Genomic DNA, 18,512 nt, shown 5'->3' on the forward strand with positions numbered 1-18,512 from the left:
CACGTCATGGGTCTACCAGTTTGCACAATCCTCTATCTACTTTGTGTGCTCCCTAAAAGTTGAACATCTTCAGCTACACCAATGGATTTAACATCTCCATTCAGTAAATTAGCTCATATGTAAATAAGCAACACGAAGCAACACACATAAGTAGACGAAACATATCAAACAACCAGTTACTAATCGACTAACCCATATCCAATAACTACTGAAATAGAATCACATAAAGAGGAGTTCAAGAGTTATTACAACCCATCACGAAGATCGTGATGGGGGAGGATGAAGGGGTGATGATGGCGCGGCAGCGGCGGCCCATGGACGCGCCCCGCCAGCGACGGCTCCTTCTGGTCTCCTTCTTCGTTGCCCCAATGGTGTTATTGATGTGGCAGCGGTTGAACGTGGAAATGAATTTCTGAGATGAAAAGTGTGTGGAGACGGCTAGAGTTGAAGGTGAATATATAAGAGATCTTCCATAGCCTCCTCCCTTGATGTGGCTTCTCTTCTTTGATGCAAGGGGTCTAGATGAGCCCAATCCGCTCCCAAATCATCCCATGAATCCCAAGAAAGTCGTGGGAACAAATGGGGATGAAATCCATGAAGAATCCCGCCTGGAGGGCCAACTTTCGGAGCCGTGTGGATGTCAAATGACCGTGTGCGATCATTTAAAAGGTCGTCTTTTGTTCTACCCTCTTTTGGTAAAACAATCGTCATTTGTTCGTAAAAACTCAGAATTTGACGTATTTGGGCTCGTTGGATTTGTATGAACGACACCGATCCATTCCTGGACTTTGATCTTTATTTGGAGCACTTTCGAAAGACACCTCTTTTGACGTGCGAAATGGCTAACTCTGGCCCCTAGGTGTCCATTGTTTGAACTTCTTTCATCGCGCTAAGTGCTTGGGTGGTTCATCTCACCTACAAGACAGACAAATAGAAATAAAACTAATAAAAACTACTCCCTCCACTCCTAAATATAGGGTGTATAGTTTTTGGCACAAAAATTAAAGAACGCACGTGAGGGAACATTTCACAAGTTTTGAGTGAGATTACACCTCACTAATTGACATAAGAAAATAGAGGAGCTTTCCTGATATAAGGAAATGTAATCAAATCCCTAAAACAAGTATACAAACGAGTGGTACAACGCAATACACCTTATATTTCAGATTTTTTTCTCAAAAAACTATACACCTTATATCAAGGAACGGAGGGAGTAACAAATAATAAAGATTATGCAATGCTCATGGTGAAAAGGATAAAAATGGAAATCATGCATATGGACATGTAGTTGGCTCAATGGAACATGATATGACTTGATATATAGAGATAATGTGCAACAAATGAGCTCCAACGATGTGTAAAATATGGATCCATCAGTTATGTGCAATGATGATCCTAGAACAACATTGTGAGTATGACGTTAGAAGAACGATCATATTGAATCGACCCAAACTTCTTTGTTATACCTTGAGATAATATCGTCTAAAATCAATTGCTATAACAAGGAGTGTTAACATGTATTTTATGTTCCTTAGACCTTGAGAGTATTGTAGTCACTTCTTATCGTTCGATGAGCTTTGGGGTTTCTCAAACATCATCTCTAACTAGGTGATCATAACAACAACTTAAAGGTTCATCGAAAAGTTTGACAAGGGACTAGATGGCTCAAGAGTGGAATTGACTCCTCTGACGATGGAGATATATTCTTAGGGCCCTCTCGTTGTGACGGCATCCATCATCGTCTGGCCAGACACAGGTGACTATGTCACGGGGACGTCGGAGCACCTCAACGAGAAAGAAGAACAAAACTGGTAAATAGGATAATGGTATAGTGAGCATGTGATGGCTCAGGAGGATACCGATGCATATCGGGTTTTATAAAGTACCACAAAGAAAATAGGATTTCACACGGTAACCAAAGGTTCACTCAAATATCATTCGCATGCTCACAGGGATCGACATGGACGTCCATGGTTCCGCTATCCATCATTGAACAAAGGAGTTCCGTTCATGTGTATGAGTTACGCAACCAACGATGTCACAAGCTTAAGGCAATCATTGTCTACTAAGTGTTAGTAGGACGGGAGTGATGAGAACATATCTGTTAAATTGTTTCATAAATATTCGAAATTGTTTTGAGAGGATCTGAAAGCGTTTTGGGGTCATCGGAAGGGTTTCACACATTATCGGTTAATACTGGGTATTATCAATAAATAATATATAAGAGGAAAATGTTTCCAGTGATTTTAAATTATATACAAAAGGATATGAAAATAATTAGAACACCTTTTATATTTTATTTAATATCAATGGACTTAAAAGGCTAAACCAGAGAAGGTAACTTGGGGCACAAGGGCCCGAGACCCCACTGGAGGTGGTGCCTCCTTTCCCACTTGGGGAAAGGAAGGATGCCGAATTGGAGGGGAGCCCCCCTCCTCTTGGTCGTCCAAGGAGGGAGTCCTTTACCTCCTTGTGTGGCGCCCCTCCTCCTCCCATCCACCTATATATAGTAGAGGATTTCCACCCTTTTGAGACAAAAGTTTTGGAGCCTCCTCTAGTTCTTCTAGTTCTAGTTTTAATTGGTCCTAGTTGACTAATTACAGCTAGGGCTAGTTCTTCTAATCATCATAATTAGAAGACCAATGTGGCTTTAATCTCCTCCCTCTAATTCTTTGCCGACCATTAGCTCTGGACGACGAAGCACCGGGATCGTGAAGGTTGCACACTTGCAACCAAGTAGACAGGTCGTGTTTTTGGTCTTTGGTTCGAGAGACTATTCATGGGCGGTTCACGAGATTGTTCATTGACGGTTCAAGGGACTCCAAGTACGGTCTACACTAACACGCTCTTCTTTTGTTGCAACTCGATGACGATAACGATCATGATCCCAATCTTTATTGTATCTTCATAGTGTTCTTAGTTGATCATAGGGCGATTTTTTGGTAGAGTAGCCGTGCTCCAAAGACCCTATCCTACTTCAGAACTCTTCTCCCTTTGATCAAGCCCTTGAAGTTGAGAATGTGCTTCACCTTCCGTCCCATTTCCTGTTGGATGCTCATGATCATGATCATGATCATCTCGGCTTCTTCGTCCAATTTGACAATCGAATAACTCATTTGAATCATGCCATCAAGCTATGTCGAGCCTCGCCTGATAAACCATGTGAATCCATCGTTTTGCCTACAAAACAATCACGAAAAACCAGTCGAATACTTAAAGGGCAAGGGGCAAGCTAAGAGTTGTCGGACGTACCATGGTGGTGTCCGGGCCGACGACAATGTCCGCAATGGTGAGCACGGATGTGAGGACTATTGTGGTGGTGCTGGCGGGCTCTTAGGGCTTAGTACGACGACAAAGCAAGGGTGGCACTACAGCTAGGGGAGGACCAACACGCAAGAGTGAGAAGAGGGGCGGGGAACAAATTGAATCAGTAGGTTGGGGGAGGATTTGGTGCAACTTGGGATGGGGTCGGCATGTCTGGTCCCACATGACGGGCACGTCCGAGCTTACCCATATCCGTTTCAGATTTGGGCTGGATATGAGGGGCGCCGATCAGTCCGGGTGTTTAGGGCCGGTACGAGGAGCCCGTCCTGGATCGTATTTTTTAACCAGTCAGAACCGTCCACCCGGATGTATAATGAGGATTTGAGGCGTTCGGTTGTAAATGCTCTAAGAAAACATGCTAATGTCTCGACCCACCTTTGTGCAAAGAAATCTTGCATTGTGAAGGTCACGAAGTGTTGGATGAACTCCATCTGGTTTTCTAGTCACAAACCTAGCCGATAGTGCCAGAGTCGTTTCATACGAAAAGAGTTCTTTAATTTTGCTGGAAAAAAAAAACTCAAAAGACGTCTGTTGCGAGTTGTGAGAGTTTTTTTTATCTTGATACAACAACATTTGTAAAGAAAAAAAGACAAGTCGAACAATAATTTTCCTTCCTGAAGGGACTAGCTAGATGACAGTCGTTTGAAAGAGAATTTTGGGTCAACCAGTCTGTTATAAGTCATTGGATGGAAAATAAACGATCATATGCTTTCCTCAACCTTCAACCCTATCTCATGTTCATCTTTTTTCTCAAATTGTCCGACTTACCACCGACACAACCACCTGCTGCCACCGCCCTGTGGCCGGTGAGGATTTTTTTCCGAAGAACTTGCATTTAAGATAGATAATGAGGTTGTCTGTCACTCCATAAATGTTGGAGTTGTTTGTCATCTTTTGTTTTTTTGAAGGCAGTCGTTTGTCATCTTAAGATAAACCGACAGGGATTTTCTGGCTCGGCGGCGCATGCTTCTTCCTTTCCTCCGTCGACTGTTTTTTTTTTCCGAAATCGAACGACCCAAAATGCTTTTCAGGCGAGTGAGGCTAAACGGACGCCGAACAGCGATTTATGACGTGCATATGTATATGATTTCATGGCTTATTTTCCCTGTAGAGATGGAGAAAGTCCATATTGGAGTCGTGCTTGAGCGGCCCAGCCCCAGGTGGTAGGAAAGCAAAGCCGAACGCGGACCTCCCACTCTTCTCACCAAACCCCACCGCTGGCGTGGGCCCAGACCCCACCCGTCAGCCGCCGTGCTTCAGCCCTTTGACTAGAAGCCCACGCACGCACCCCACCCCGTCGTCGCCCCTCTCTCTCCCTTCTGACCAACCCGGCCGCCCCAGTTTCTTCTCCTCTTCTCTCTCTCCGCGCTGCCGTCCCGACCCCGTCTTCTGCTCCTCCGCTTCACGCGGCGCCGGCCGCCGGCCGGTCTCGTCCAAATCCGTACGCCGAGCGGCCTCTCCCTCCCTTTCGACCTCCTCCCCTGCCGCAGACACTGCCCCCGTGGTAAGCGGAAAGCCCTAATCCTGCTCTCTCTCCTGCCTGATTCCTTGGCACCACCTCCGATTCCATACAATTGTCGCGTTGGTGCTGCTGGTTGGAGCTCGCGAGATGCTTTGAGGTCGGGCTGGAGACGGCTCTTAATTCCGAATTTCTTAGGTGTTTCCCGCTGCTTTGGCGCCGGCTGAGCTGTTGGGGGAGGTAGGCCGGCCGGCCTAAAGCTTAGTTATTGACGCTACGAGCTAGCAAAAAACTGTACTTGCCGCTTCCTTTGCCTTGAATTCTCTCCCGTCCCTGCTGTTGTCCTGCTGTACTTGTTTACTTTTGGAATTACTTGCTACTATAAGGGAAGGGTACGATCTGCCAAAGTGCCTAGGCACCTCGAATTTCCTCACCGTGGCAGCTCACTATCTCTTGCGTGCTTCTCTGCAGATCCCGTGCCTACAGATAATTTGACTTTGAAAAAGTAAGATATGTCTGCGCTTAGACTGCTGAATTTGTCACTGCTGGACAGCCTTTACGTGCGGTGCTAACATGTGTGGATATCTGTTTGCTTTTCTTGTGATGGATAGGTGACGGCTCTGGCCTCGGAGTGATCTCTGACACCTAAAGGATACAGGCGCCCTTATTACCCTGCTTCAAGTAAAGGGACAACAAAGCGATTTGTTGTCCCGTTGTTTTGAGCTGGAAAACCCCCGGTATGGCTGATGCTAGTTCGAGGACTGACACATCCATAGTTGTGGACACTGACGATAAGAATCAAAGGGTAAACCTTTTTTTCTCTATCCATATCCATTAGGCACCTGGTTTGATCTTTTGTGGAAGCTAGGCAGAGAATTGGAAATAATGTATGTAATGTGTCTATCCTGAGTTGTGGTGCATATAAAAGTGTAACAATAGGTGAAAACTGGTACTGTATTAGATAAAAGATATGGTAGACTTCATTTGTATGAAGCGCACACGTTTAACTTGGATGGTTTTGATGCCAATGCTTGATGCTTCTTTTGCCATGTCCATGTTACCATCTGCAGATTGTTGTACACATTTGCTCCAGTTCCTAAAGAAACAACAAACTTCTTAAATTACATATCAACTTGCAAAAGTGAACAGGACTACTGCTGCTGCACTATCAGTTTCATCAGGTGGGAAATATTCAGTGTGGAATACATTAAAGTGTGAAATGTGTGAGTATTTTGGATACTCTGCCCCATTTTTTTGACAAATAGAAGGGCTGTTCATGATAATTTATTATCACCCCCTGCATTTTAAACATAGCTGACTAAGCATGCCCCCTATATTTTAGATATGAACACCGTATTAGCTATTAGGGGCTGATAAATGATCTATATTCTCCTCAAGTTGTTACTACATTCCATAGGATGAATGAACAAATTCTAAAACCAACCATACAAAACGCCAAATTGTGTTATTGTCTGCTGAAATGCCTGTTAAATTCTGGTGCCAGTTGACATCCATAAGATATTACTGTATTAAGCTTCTGCGTGCTGTTGCATGCCAAACTTTCGTTTTTTTCCATATATATAGTGTAGCAGAATTTTCTTATTTTTCTTAACGATGCTGTGCAGATGGAAAACGGACAAAATGGAGCTATCGTACCTTCTAATTCTTCTGAACCGTCTGACAGGTCCGACAGGCCTATGGACCAAAAGGTGGTATTTTATATCCTATTCTTCTAGAATGCTCCCTTGGTAATAAATGGTATTTACACAATGTATTTGCATTCCATAGGTATTACGGAGGCTTGCCCAAAATCGCGAGGCAGCACGAAAAAGTCGTCTGAGGAAAAAGGTACCATAACAATGCATTCATCCATGTGTAACTTAGGTAACTTTGTGTTATTAATTTACATTGCGGAGCTATTACTGCATGGGGGTGCAGTTATGTGGAGATGTCGTGGATGAGCTGTTGAGTGGGTGTATGATATGTGAGCAGTTCTCTAGCACTTCTGATGCCACCGAATTTTGCCAAATTCTTGATAGGCTCAGTTGCAAAATCAGATAAGTAAATAACCAAAGGTGCCTTTGATTCAAAACAAATAGTTGGCAATCATCAAGGGACTTGTTTGTTGATGTATTTGTATCCTTGATATCTTACAGTATACGCATAGTATACATATGCTGTGAATTGTAACTAGCGGCTTCATATTTGCCTTCAATTTTGGGTTCATTATTTGTTAAGAGCCATCCTAATTCTTCTTATTATTCTTAAGGCGTATGTACAACAACTTGAGAGCAGTAAGCTGAAACTTGCAAGCCTGGAACAAGAACTCCAGAAAGCTCGACAGCAGGTAAGTGTCTATTGGCTGATACTGATAGTGTCCAGTCGATTTCCAATTAAATCTGTTATTTGGATGTTGTTTTTAGGGAATCTTCATTTCCAGTTCTGGGGATCAAACTCATGCTATGAGTGGAAATGGTAAGTTTTTCCTCTGTCTGCGCACGCCTGCATTTTCACGCTCTGCTAATCAGTCATTGGTTAAATGTTCTCTCAAAAGTACAGGACATGCTTTACTGTTCCTGAGTGTTTGTTAGGAATACAACTAAAACAGTAAGCTTGTTTCTGCAGGAGCGATGACATTTGATTTAGAATATACTCGATGGCTAGAGGAGCAAAATAAGCAGATAAATGAGCTGAGGACTGCAGTAAATGCTCATGCAAGTGATAGTGACCTCCGTCTTATTGTAGATGGGATAATGGCACATTATGACGAAATATTCAAGCTGAAGGGTGCTGCTGCAAAGGCTGATGTGTTTCATATGCTTTCAGGCATGTGGAAAACACCTGCTGAAAGGTGTTTTTTGTGGCTTGGGGGTTTTCGTTCGTCTGAGCTTCTAAAGGTGCATAAACTATATACTCAATCTATAATTCAACCTACTGCACAAATACTTTTGACTAGTTGAATGTCAGGTTTTGTTCTTCGTTTTCGTGTATACCTGAAGATACAAAATTTCTCATGTTCTTGTAAAATTTCAGCTCCTTGTAAATCAGCTCGAGCCTCTAACAGAGCAGCAGTTGATGGGGTTATCCAGCCTCGAGCAATCCTCACACCAGGCCGAGGATGCACTATCACAAGGAATGGAGGCATTGCAGCAATCCTTGGCTGAAACGTTGGCTGGTTCCCTTGGTCCATCAGGATCTTCAGGAAACGTGGCAAACTACATGGGTCAAATGGCTATGGCTATGGGAAAACTTGGAACTCTTGAGAATTTCCTTCGCCAGGTATTTAAAACTTCTTCTACCTTCTGGCCCCGCAAACATGTAATTTTGTTATTATTGCCTCTAACGTGAAAGGAATCGTGGACCTAATTTTGTTGATAAGTTACTCAGTACTTCCTAGCCGCTGCAGCTTTTCAGCAAACCGTGAAACATTAGATGCTCATAGTTCTGAATAGTTTTTGTTATTATATTTGTGCTAGGCTGACAATCTACGGCAACAAACGTTGCATCAAATGCAAAGAATTCTGACAATACGGCAAGCTGCTCGAGCTCTCCTTGCAATACATGACTATTTTTCACGTTTGCGTGCCCTGAGTTCTCTCTGGCTTGCGAGGCCACGGGAATAAAACATGTGCACCATCTTTTGGTGCTTAATGAGCTGATCCTTGAAATGTGGACAAATTGCAACGCATTTGCAGAAGATTGGTGGTTCAGTTCCCTTTGAAAAATATATATTGACACCTTGTGTTCTTATATTGTACTTTGATGTTGTACAAGTAGCCAGGTAGGGGTAAGGCTTGTAACTGTAAGTTATCATGAATTTATGGTTGACATATTGTACAATTGTATTATTAGCAATAAATAAAAGTAGATAAAAGGTGCACGAGGATCCATTGATTGCACCTGTTGGAAACGAGAAGTGAAAGCAGCATCTTGTGTTGAGTGGTCTATCAATCTTTGCGTTGGAAGCTTAAATGAAAGTTGTCGTAAAAAGACTAGACCCTAGGAAAGTTGAAAAAAGTTGTCGTAAAAAGACTAGACCTTAGGAGTAGATTGATTTGAATATCTTTGTATAAATCATTTGTTTTGTGACATCATACACTCACTGATTCAAATTCATGCAGTTTTCTAGTCCTATAGGATTTAAGAAGACATGACATTTTAATAATGTGTTCTTTTCATTCTGCATTTTGAGATCCTGCGAACAAAGAGGCTCCCCAATTATGACTTCACGTGGTTTTCTAATTCTATAGGATTTAAACAGTTACAACGTTTGGACGTCTCAACTTGCCTTTCCCAAGAAAATCAGAAGGCTCTCCGTGGCTCCATTGGTCCAAAGAAAATTCACATGATTTTGGGATGGTTTTGATTTTTCATATTCCTGTGTTTTGAGATCTACTCCCTTCATTCCTAAATACAAGTCCTTTCAGAGATTTCATTAGGGGACTATATACGGAACAAAATGAATAAATCTATACTTTAAGATATGTCTATATACATCCGTATACAGTCCCTTATGGAACGGAAATGCAATTCGATGCTTCCGGGGCCAAAAAAAAAATCAAGACAATTTATTTGTGTACTTAGTCACATCCAAATGCTACATGCAAATTTTAAGGCAAAAAGGTTAAACATTTTGGCTTGTGCAAAAAAAAAATTGAATACCAAAAGTTACTCCAAAATGTCACCCCAATTATTTTTTTCTTGCCTACGAAACACCGCTGTTCTTTATCGCACGAAAATTGTCATGCATGTTTGCGACACTAATACAATTATCTATAAAAAATTCTGAATTTTTTGAAAACATTTTTTTAGGTTACTATTTATCCAGGAGCATATGCTCCCAAAAGCCAAAACACCACTCTAAAAAATTTATATTTAGGAATGAAGGAAGTATGAATCAAAGGCCCTAATAGATTCATGGAGAAGAAAAATAAAGTAAGATGGAGATTCTCCTCACGGGTGCATACGCACCCGAATAATAGTGAAGTCTGAAATAACAATAAAAAAATCTACTTATTTAAATACACATGTCTGAATGTTCTACATTCTATGTGCAAGGAAGAAAAAACAAAACCCGTACTCTGAAAAGGTCCTTTTGAAGCACTTTGGGATCTAAAAAAATAAAATGAAGCACTTTAAGACCATGTTTGGTAATCACCCACTCCCAGAACCTACGGAGTGGGACAACAGCAACTCCATCATTTTATACAGCAGCTCTGTCAACTACGCTCCCGGAGTTGTGGAGCGGAGCGATACCGAACACGGCCTAAGTTGCCTGTTTTATTATTTTTTATCCAGAGCTCAACAAATGTGATCTCTTCACGAACATTTATATGCAGGCGAACACGCAAGTTTTTTTTTCTTTTTCTAAACTATTTTGTTGTTGTAATTTTTGGAATTTACTGTTCACTCAAGTGTATTTGCACACCTGGGAGCACAATGGCACTTTTTTTTTGCCGGAAAGAACAATGGCACTTTCGAAGCTAGATGGACATGTCCTACAAACTCCACAAGCTAGCATAGATCGAAATGCAGACATACATACACACTTTTAGTTCAGAGGTGGAGGACGAAAAAAATTTAAGATATGGCGAAGTCTTAAGGAAAAATTATTTTAATGCAAATTGAAAGAGTCAATACACATTACAAATGAAAACCAAATACAATAAAAATGTAGACATGTTTCAATAGAAAAACAACCTAAAACATACCTATAATGAACCTTTTAACGACGTCTAGAAGACCCAGGTAATGGCAATGCCCTATCCTTATTCTAAAAATCTTCCTTAATTTTACCAAGATCAATACTTTTGAAGATCTCTCGCTCAATATAACAAACCATCAAGTCATTAAGCCAACCATTTGTCATCTTGCTGCGCAACTCGGTCATGCTTGAAAAGAAAACAACATAAGCAATAAGCCTTATGCTTTGTTACACTATATTCCAACCAAGCAAAGTCTTTATACCATTGTGGTCGGAAGCATCTTCCATCTCTATTTGGGGGGGGGGGGAATGCAACTTGTTGGTTGAGTTGCACCATTCGTATATAAGCAAATCTAACATCATCTCTAATGTTGGGGACAAAACAGTCAAGTGGAATGCGAAGTCCTGGATCATCATTTATGTAATCTTCATTAAAAATAGTTATACCTTCAACCCCGTGAACTTCTACATTCTCTTCCACTATAGCTTCAACGGAATTTGTAGTTTCTTTCACTTTCATGGAAATAACTTGATTTTGATGATAGTCATGTGTTGAAATATTGACACTTTCACGAGTGCTTGGATTCGATTTTGAGCTGCTGCCACCACCAAGCACTTCAAAATACTTTTTCAAATCTGCAATCACAACATTAATATATCAATACAATCTGCTGCCACTACCAACCACTTCAAATTTCAGAAAGATGAAAGATTACCTCTTCCTCTTTTCTTTGGATTTGCTAGACCCTTCTCCTTTCTTTACATCTTCTACGTGAAATTTGAAAATTTAGGGGCATTCTCCTTCCTCTGGATTCCCCAGTGCTCAGCTGCCCACCCGCGGCCTGCCCCGCCATCGCCTCCCCGTCGGCCCCTCCGCCGCCGTTTGCTGGCCCGCGCCCCCGGCTGAACCTGCACGCAGTCGGGCCGGCAGCACGCCCAGCCGCCGCCTAGGATTAGCTCTGCGTGGGGTGGGGAGTGCGCTGCAGCCAAAGCCAGGGTTGGGTCGCGATGGGGGACACGGGGAGGGAGTGCGATGTGGTGGGCTGGTGCAGAAGTTGGCTGGTGGCCAGGCACGTACCAGGTATCCAGGCTGGCCTCTCTTGGTTGGGTTAATTGAGTCATTAGTGATTAGCACTACTAGTAGGTATAATTTTTTTTGCTCCAAATCAAGGTATGGCAGGTGCCATACCTTGCCCACCGGGGAGCTCTGCCGGTGCTTTAGTTGCCGCTTCAACTCATAATCTAGCCTCTCCGCATGGGCATGGTTTTCAAATAAGACTTATGAGTATATTTTTGGTATACTATATTTTGCTGATAAACTAGAAAACAAAAAAAACAATAGCAACAATAACAAGGGCATCTCCAACGTTAACCCATAAATTTGCTTCGGCTTCTGTCCGCACACATTGATGTCGGAGTTCGCCATCCAACACTGCGTGGGCCTTGCGTTGTTTCGTCACTAGTGAGCGAAACATGCATGTCGTGGACCCATGGTCTATTGTCGGCCTAGTGGGAACCAAAGTACCATGGCCCGTCTTCCACCGACCAAGGAGGTGACATTTGGGCTAGCCCGCGGTGAGATGACTTGGCCACGACCGCTCTGGAAGAAGCCGCCTCGTGAGGGGCTAGCCCCGCGAGGCCCCTCTCGTCTAGGCTAGGCCTAGCCTGGGCCACCAAGTGCCAGATTGCCTCGTGAGGCTACCCCTCGCGAGGCCACTCTGTGAGGCCCGACGTATAGTACCAGCCGCGGAGCTATGCGCCCATCACGTGGGTGACACACCCATACAGACAAGGACGACAAAGGTCGTGCCAGCAGACGCGGATAGGGAGGATTTACTCTTTGGTGATTGAAGTGCATGCCCTCTGCCTCCCCAAAGGCAGGATCCCAAAGCTTGCCTTATCAGTGAAAAAGGATTAGGACGGATCAACGCGGCAGGGCGGAGGTCATTACCGAGCCCACAAAAGCGTCACGAAGAACACTTTATTACGTGAAGACCTCTTTTAGTCAGGATAAGCCTGGGCGCATGTCCCCCTTTGGATTGTCGCCCTGTGGCCACCCTTTCCCGCTCATGTTTTTGGGGAAGAGGACCAAGTGAAAGTGCGTTATATCGACTAGAGGGGGGGGGGGTGAATAGGCGATTTTTACAAATTCTTCACTGAGGAAATTCCTAGTGAGGAAAGTCCTCAGTCACGAACTGAGTGCAACATAATAAGTACTCAAACAAATGTGCAAAAACAGTTATAGCTTAGTCGTCGGAGTAAAATGAAACGTTCAGGTTGCATAGGTAGCGTGATCAGGATAAGCAGGTGACGATTAACTTAAGTGAAGAATATGAGGTGAGGAATTTGAGAAAGTCTTCAGTCAAATTCTTCAATCAGTAAAGATCAAAGTCATCAACATACAATTTAGGAAATGAAAGGGTTGAGGAATTAGAACCCGTTTCTCGATGAAGATAGTGATTTGATGACCCAGTTCCAACTGTTGTGACAGTCGTACGTCTGGTTTTGGAGCGGCTTAGTATTTAAACCAAAGGACACACAATCCCAGGACACTAAGTCCTTACCGTATTCTCCTTGAGCTAAGGACACACAGTCCTCGCCCAACACTCACGGGTAGTCTTTAGGGAAGACTTCCAAACCCTCACAAACTTGGTCACCCGACGATCCACAATTCACTGCTAGATGCTCTAGACCATGATGCCTAACCATCTGGAGGATGCAAAATCCTCAAAGGTAACAAGCTTCGGTTCCACACAGGAACAATCTCTTTAGTGATGCTTAATCACTTTGGGGTTTTGGTTTTGGTTTGGGTGTTTGGGCTTTTTCCTTACTGATGGTTTTCTCTCGAATTCTTCGAGGAATGACTTGCACTCAAATCAAAAGTGCCAGCTTCTCTCACGGAGCAGCCAACCAACTAGTGGTTATGGGGGGTGGCTATTTTTAGCCGGGGAGCAATCGTGACATGAATTTGCATTAATGCCCCAATGATATGACCGTTAGGTGGATAAGGTTGGGGACAACTGGCACGCAGCAAAGCAACGGTCAGAACCTTTGAACTGTGTAAGTCCTCATGTCACTGGTGTTCCTCACACGTAGGTGTTTCGCAGTGGCGAAGACCTAACTCCTCAGTTAGAGCTAATTCCTCAGAGACTAGAAGATCTTCGTCTCTGTCACTTAAGAATTTAACTAAGCTGTTGAAGATTTCCAAAGGCTTCATCCGAAGAGTTTGAATGTGTAGGCTTTGAGATGAAAATCACTTGGAAACTTTTCCTTAGTTTTACGTCGACCCCCTTTAATAGTACAATGGTCCTATGACAGAGAATACAGAAAATGAAACTATGAAAGCGAAAGCCTTCACGCTTCAGAGTCTTCACATCGATTTCTTCACGGACACACCAATTTCCTCACTTTCAAAGTCTTTAGAGGAAAACCAAAGTCTTCAGCCGAAGACATACATTTTTAGGGGTCGGTATTCTTTGAATAACTCAAACTCCTCAGCGACTTATAGAGCCCGTGTACACTCACAAACATACGAGTCTCTTAACTTATAAGTCTTCAATACACCAAAATCACTAAGGGGCACTGGATGCACTTACAATCTCCCCCTTTTTGGTGATTGATGACAAATAGGTTAAGTTTTCAACGGAGATAATAATATGAGGTGTAAGTACAGAGTTTGAAGAATTTGAATGCAAGATATAGAGAGACTCCCCCTGAAGATGTGCATATTTGAGGAATTTTCTTTGGACTGCAATTGCACAGTGAGGATTTATACCATGGAGATCTCCCCCTATATCTTGTAATCCATGCAGGAAATTGACATGTAATTTGAGGAAATTGAAATGCATGATGGAAAGTGGAGTCTCACGAATTTCAGCATGCATGCATTAATCATGATGAGGAATAAGCATGAAAGAAAATGGTTCAAAAGAGTCAGACCACCATCGGGCATAAGTTTACAACTCATACAACCAAAAACTTTAGTAGAACGATAATTGTAACTTAAATAAAATATAGTTCAAAAGCTCATAAACTGATAAAATAGACCTGCTTGAAGACTAACTCAGATTTCTCCCCCTTTATCATCAAGTGACGAAAAGGGACGAAACTGAGGACTAACGCCTTTGAAGAATATCACTTCATTGGTGGAGGAGGAGCTTTGGGGTCGTTCGTTGATGCAGTGTCGTCAAGGTCTTTAGCGTCATCAGTTGAGCGCGTTGAAGAAAATGAGTTGGCCACTAGTCGATGAACTAGAATCTTCTTGAACTTGTTCTTTGGCGGCCAGGACCAGTCGAAGTCTTGCTAGAACTCCATTTTAGCGAGTTCCTCGGAAGTCTTGAGGTGAGACAGAATGGCCCATGTGCGGTCAAAGATCTCATGAAGATAATAGTGATTTTTCTTCACTGCATTCCGAGTCGCATTGAGGTCTTTCACAATGGCACCAAACTAACGCTTGACCCATTTTTGGTTGCGATCAACCTTCTAATGAATACTTAGCAAGAGCTGACGGTAAGTCATCACACGCGTTATAGTTGGACTAGGGGCTTCATGTGAGGCAGTGTCGTAATTTGTGGAATATGACACTGCTTTGCGAAATTTGCTATCAAGGGGCCGAGTTCCTTCATCGATCACATATTTTCCTTTTCCTTCAATCATGTCGAAAGAACTCTTGATGACTTCAAGTGGACGCAAGTAGGTGTGGTGATTCAGAATGTTAGCCTTGTACGAAATTCCAGAACTTTTCCTGATGAATCTCATGATCCATGGTGCATAAGGCTTCAGATCAAACGATGACAGAGCAGTGTGGGACAAAGTCCTCATGAAGAAATCATGAAGATTAATTGGGATTCGATGGATGATATTGAAGATCAAATTCTTCATGATACCACAATATCTTCACCATTTGAGTCATGGCTCTTTTTGGACAGATGGTTTTGGCCAAAATGCGGTACACTCTCCTTCGCACATAGATCAATTCCTTTGCGAGGAATTTGGTTCTTCACGGCTAGCGAGGAGCCAAAGGCTTCATGAACACTTGCATCAGGTGTTTTGGCAGTTCAGGTTCATCATAGACACATCTGGCTCCTTCTGACGGAATTGGAACTGGAAGGGCCCGAAGCAATTCTGTTGGTGGGGCTTTGAAGTGAGTATCTTGAGTCATCCAGTCTAGAACCCAAGCGGTGACATCTGAGACATCACGTGAGATGTGGAGTGTAGCATAGAATTGAAGAATGATTTCTTCATTCTAGTCACAGATGTTAGTGCAGAATTGCAATAATCCAGCTTCTTGAAGAACTTGAAGAACTGGATTGTAGCAAGGAATACCCTCCATATAACCATGAGGAATTTGCGTCTGAGGAAAAACCTTGTCCTTGTTGAAGAGTACTGCGCCCTAGTAGTTCATCTAATTCAGGGTCCAAAATCTGCTACGCCTGACCTATGGAGAGTCATAAGGATTGGCGCGTGTGAAATACTGATATTCATCAAAGAATTGGGCCTTGTCAAACTTTGGTCTTTTGTTCCTTTGAAGGGGTGAAGACTCTTCGATTGAAATTTGGCTTGAAGTGGCCAACAATTCTTTGAAGATTTTCAGTCTGAGGAATTTTAGCCAAGACAACTGTCGACTGAGGATTATCAACATGCAGTTTAGAGGCATTGTCTTCAGTCTGAGGAACATCTTCTTCAACGGTACTCTTCTCAGTTTGATGAATATCCTGTGCAGATTCATCAATTACTGGAGCAACAGTTTCCTTAGTTGTAGTCTGATTGGTAGTTGTAAGGGCATATTTCTACCCTTGTAGTTTTGGTGATTGATGACAATACTTTTTGCAGACTAATCGTGTGCGATAAGCCTTTTAGGCACTTCCTCGGTTTCCACAAAGATGATTCTTGCCCCTTTGTGTTTTGATGTGAAGACGGTTTTCTCTCTTACGCTTCATTGTCGGTGGACTTGAGTCATAGGAAAAGCCGTACTATTAAGAGGGGACCCGCTTTGGAAAAGTCTGGGTGGAATCATCACGTACACTTTCCCCTCACCCCTTTTCCGCTTTGATGGAGCTCTATACCCTGCCAAAACCCTACGATGAAATTTCCAAGCGGTAGTACAAGGAGCGGTACTACCTCTTATCACCGGTAGTACCGCCCGGGCCGCCGGTAGTACGGCTCAGAGCGGTAGTGCTCTTCTGGTGCCGCTGGCCTGTACCGTTACTCGAAAGTGTGAACACTTTTGTGGGCGGACTGTTTGGTAGTACCGCCCGGAGGGCTGTACTACTACTTGTTACTACCATTCCGGGCGGTACTAGTTGCTCTACCTCGGTTCTGGCTCGGCCTCCCTCTGCCTGAGCGGTAGTATCGCTGTGGCTCGTGCACAAGGGGTGAGTAACGGGAAGATTCCCTCCCCCACTATATAAAGGGGTTCTTCTTCCGTGAGAACCCTACCTTTTGCCCCCAAAGCTCTGTTGTTTCTCCAAGCTCCATTTTAGCTCGATGTCTCTCCCTAGCCAACAAAACTTGGTGATATTCTAGGGTTTGGTTGAGAGGGCCTTGGTATACACTTCCACCAAGAGAAATTTGATTCCCCTCACTAATCCCTCGCGGATCTTGTTACTCTTGGGTGTTTGAGAACCCTAGATGGTTGAGGTCATCTCGGTGCCATATTCCATTGTGGTGAAGCTTCGTGGTCTTGTTGGGAGCCTCCAATTAAGTTGTGGAGATTTCGCCAACCTTGTTTGTAAAGGTTCGGCCGCCACATTCAAGGGCACCACTTAGTGGAATCATGGCATATCGCATTGTGTGAGGGCGCGAGGAGAATACATTGGCCTTAGTGGCATCTTGGGGAGCATTTTGCCTCCACACCGCTCCAACGGAGACGTACTTCCCTTCAAAGGGAAGGAACTTCGGGAACACATCCTCGTCTTCATCGGTTCCACTTGTGGTTATTTCTTACCCTTACTTGAATTTATGGCTTCCTTATTATTGTGGTTGTTAGCATCATATAGGTTGCTCACTTAGTTGCATACCTGGACAACCTATTTGTTGCTAAACCTAATTTGTTTAAAGAAAAGTTTAAAATTTGTTAGTTGCCTGTTCACCCCCCTCTAGTCAACCATATCGATCCTTTCAATTGGTATCACAAACTCGTCTCTTTATTAAGGGTTTTACCACCCAAAGAGTACGGTTGATGATGGGTAGTTCGAGGGAGTTGCCTGAGGCATCTGTTGTGAACTCGGTCTCCTGTGAGGACCGAAATGAGGCCATGTCCACATTTAGATCCTTTGTGAGGATCGAGGTCAAGAACATGCTTAAAGATTTCCTTGATAGTTACAAACTGTCTACGGACCCGTTGTTTTTGGCTAATCCCATAAACTCGGATACGAGGGCCAATTTCGACAAGGAAAATGCGAGTAGTGAAAAAGATAAATTGCCTCAAGGAATGAGTGGGCAAAATACCTTTGCCTTGGTTCCCCTCACATGGTCTATGGAGGACCGGTTCACCCACCACATATTGTTAATCTCGGTCCTCCACCTATGTTTGTTAAGAATGATTTTGCTAACTGGGTTTTTTGTATAAAGGCTCATTTGAAGCACATCTCAACACAACTGTGGAGAATCATCGAGCAAGGCTACTACCCGCATGATCCAAGAAATCTCACTCCAAGAGAAGAGGTTGACAATCAACTCAATCATTCAGCCATGTTCATCCTTCAAGCATCTATTCCTATTGAAGATCTTTCTCATTTGCGTCCCTTCACTCGTGCCAAAGATTGTTGGGAACACATCATTTCCATGTACAAGGGAAGTTCTAGTATTCAACGGTCAAACTATCAAGTGATACTTGATGAGGCCGATGAATTTGTTATGATTGAGGATGAAGATCCTCGTGAGCTATACCGAAGGGTGATGACTCTTGCTGTCGCTCTTCAAGATCATGGAAGCAAGGATGTGGATGACAATTGGATCAAGCGTAAGTTTCTCAAGGCTATTATGCTCTTCAACAAATCCATGTCCTGTGTCATCCGTGAGAGG

General features: G+C 43.3%; 1 protein-coding gene across 3 annotated transcripts; it reads left to right on the plus strand.

Annotated features, from left to right (window-relative positions):
• Positions 1 to 4,625: 4,625 nt before the first annotated feature.
• Positions 4,626 to 8,693, plus strand: LOC123448783 (transcription factor TGA2.2). 3 transcript variants are annotated; one of them, XM_045125788.1, is made up of 11 exons: positions 4,626 to 4,828; positions 5,255 to 5,288; positions 5,395 to 5,588; positions 5,854 to 5,964; positions 6,409 to 6,492; positions 6,572 to 6,631; positions 7,053 to 7,130; positions 7,207 to 7,258; positions 7,409 to 7,680; positions 7,817 to 8,062; positions 8,260 to 8,693. In XM_045125788.1, exons 5-11 carry the CDS (start codon positions 6,409 to 6,411, stop codon positions 8,404 to 8,406), a joined length of 939 nt encoding a protein of 312 aa, XP_044981723.1. In that variant the 5' UTR covers positions 4,626 to 4,828; positions 5,255 to 5,288; positions 5,395 to 5,588; positions 5,854 to 5,964; the 3' UTR covers positions 8,407 to 8,693. The 3 variants fall into 3 exon arrangements, with proteins under 3 accessions (XP_044981723.1, XP_044981722.1, XP_044981724.1); XM_045125787.1 differs by lacking the exon at positions 5,854 to 5,964; XM_045125789.1 differs by lacking the exons at positions 4,626 to 4,828; positions 5,255 to 5,288; positions 5,395 to 5,588; positions 5,854 to 5,964 and adding an exon at positions 5,982 to 6,006.
• Positions 8,694 to 18,512: the final 9,819 nt, after the last annotated feature.

The sequence above is a fragment of the Hordeum vulgare genome, chromosome 4H, assembly GCF_904849725.1.
Source record: "Hordeum vulgare subsp. vulgare chromosome 4H, MorexV3_pseudomolecules_assembly, whole genome shotgun sequence".
Lineage (NCBI taxonomy): Eukaryota > Viridiplantae > Streptophyta > Magnoliopsida > Poales > Poaceae > Hordeum > Hordeum vulgare.

Coding starts and splice junctions, on each gene's coding strand:
- LOC123448783 (XM_045125787.1), top strand. CDS start 5,523: ATGGCTGATGCTAGTTCGAGGACTGACACATCCATAGTTGTGGACACT. Junction 7,681..7,816: donor GTTCGTCTGAGCTTCTAAAG/GTGCATAAACTA, acceptor GTAAAATTTCAG/CTCCTTGTAAATCAGCTCGA. Junction 8,063..8,259: donor TTGAGAATTTCCTTCGCCAG/GTATTTAAAACT, acceptor TATTTGTGCTAG/GCTGACAATCTACGGCAACA.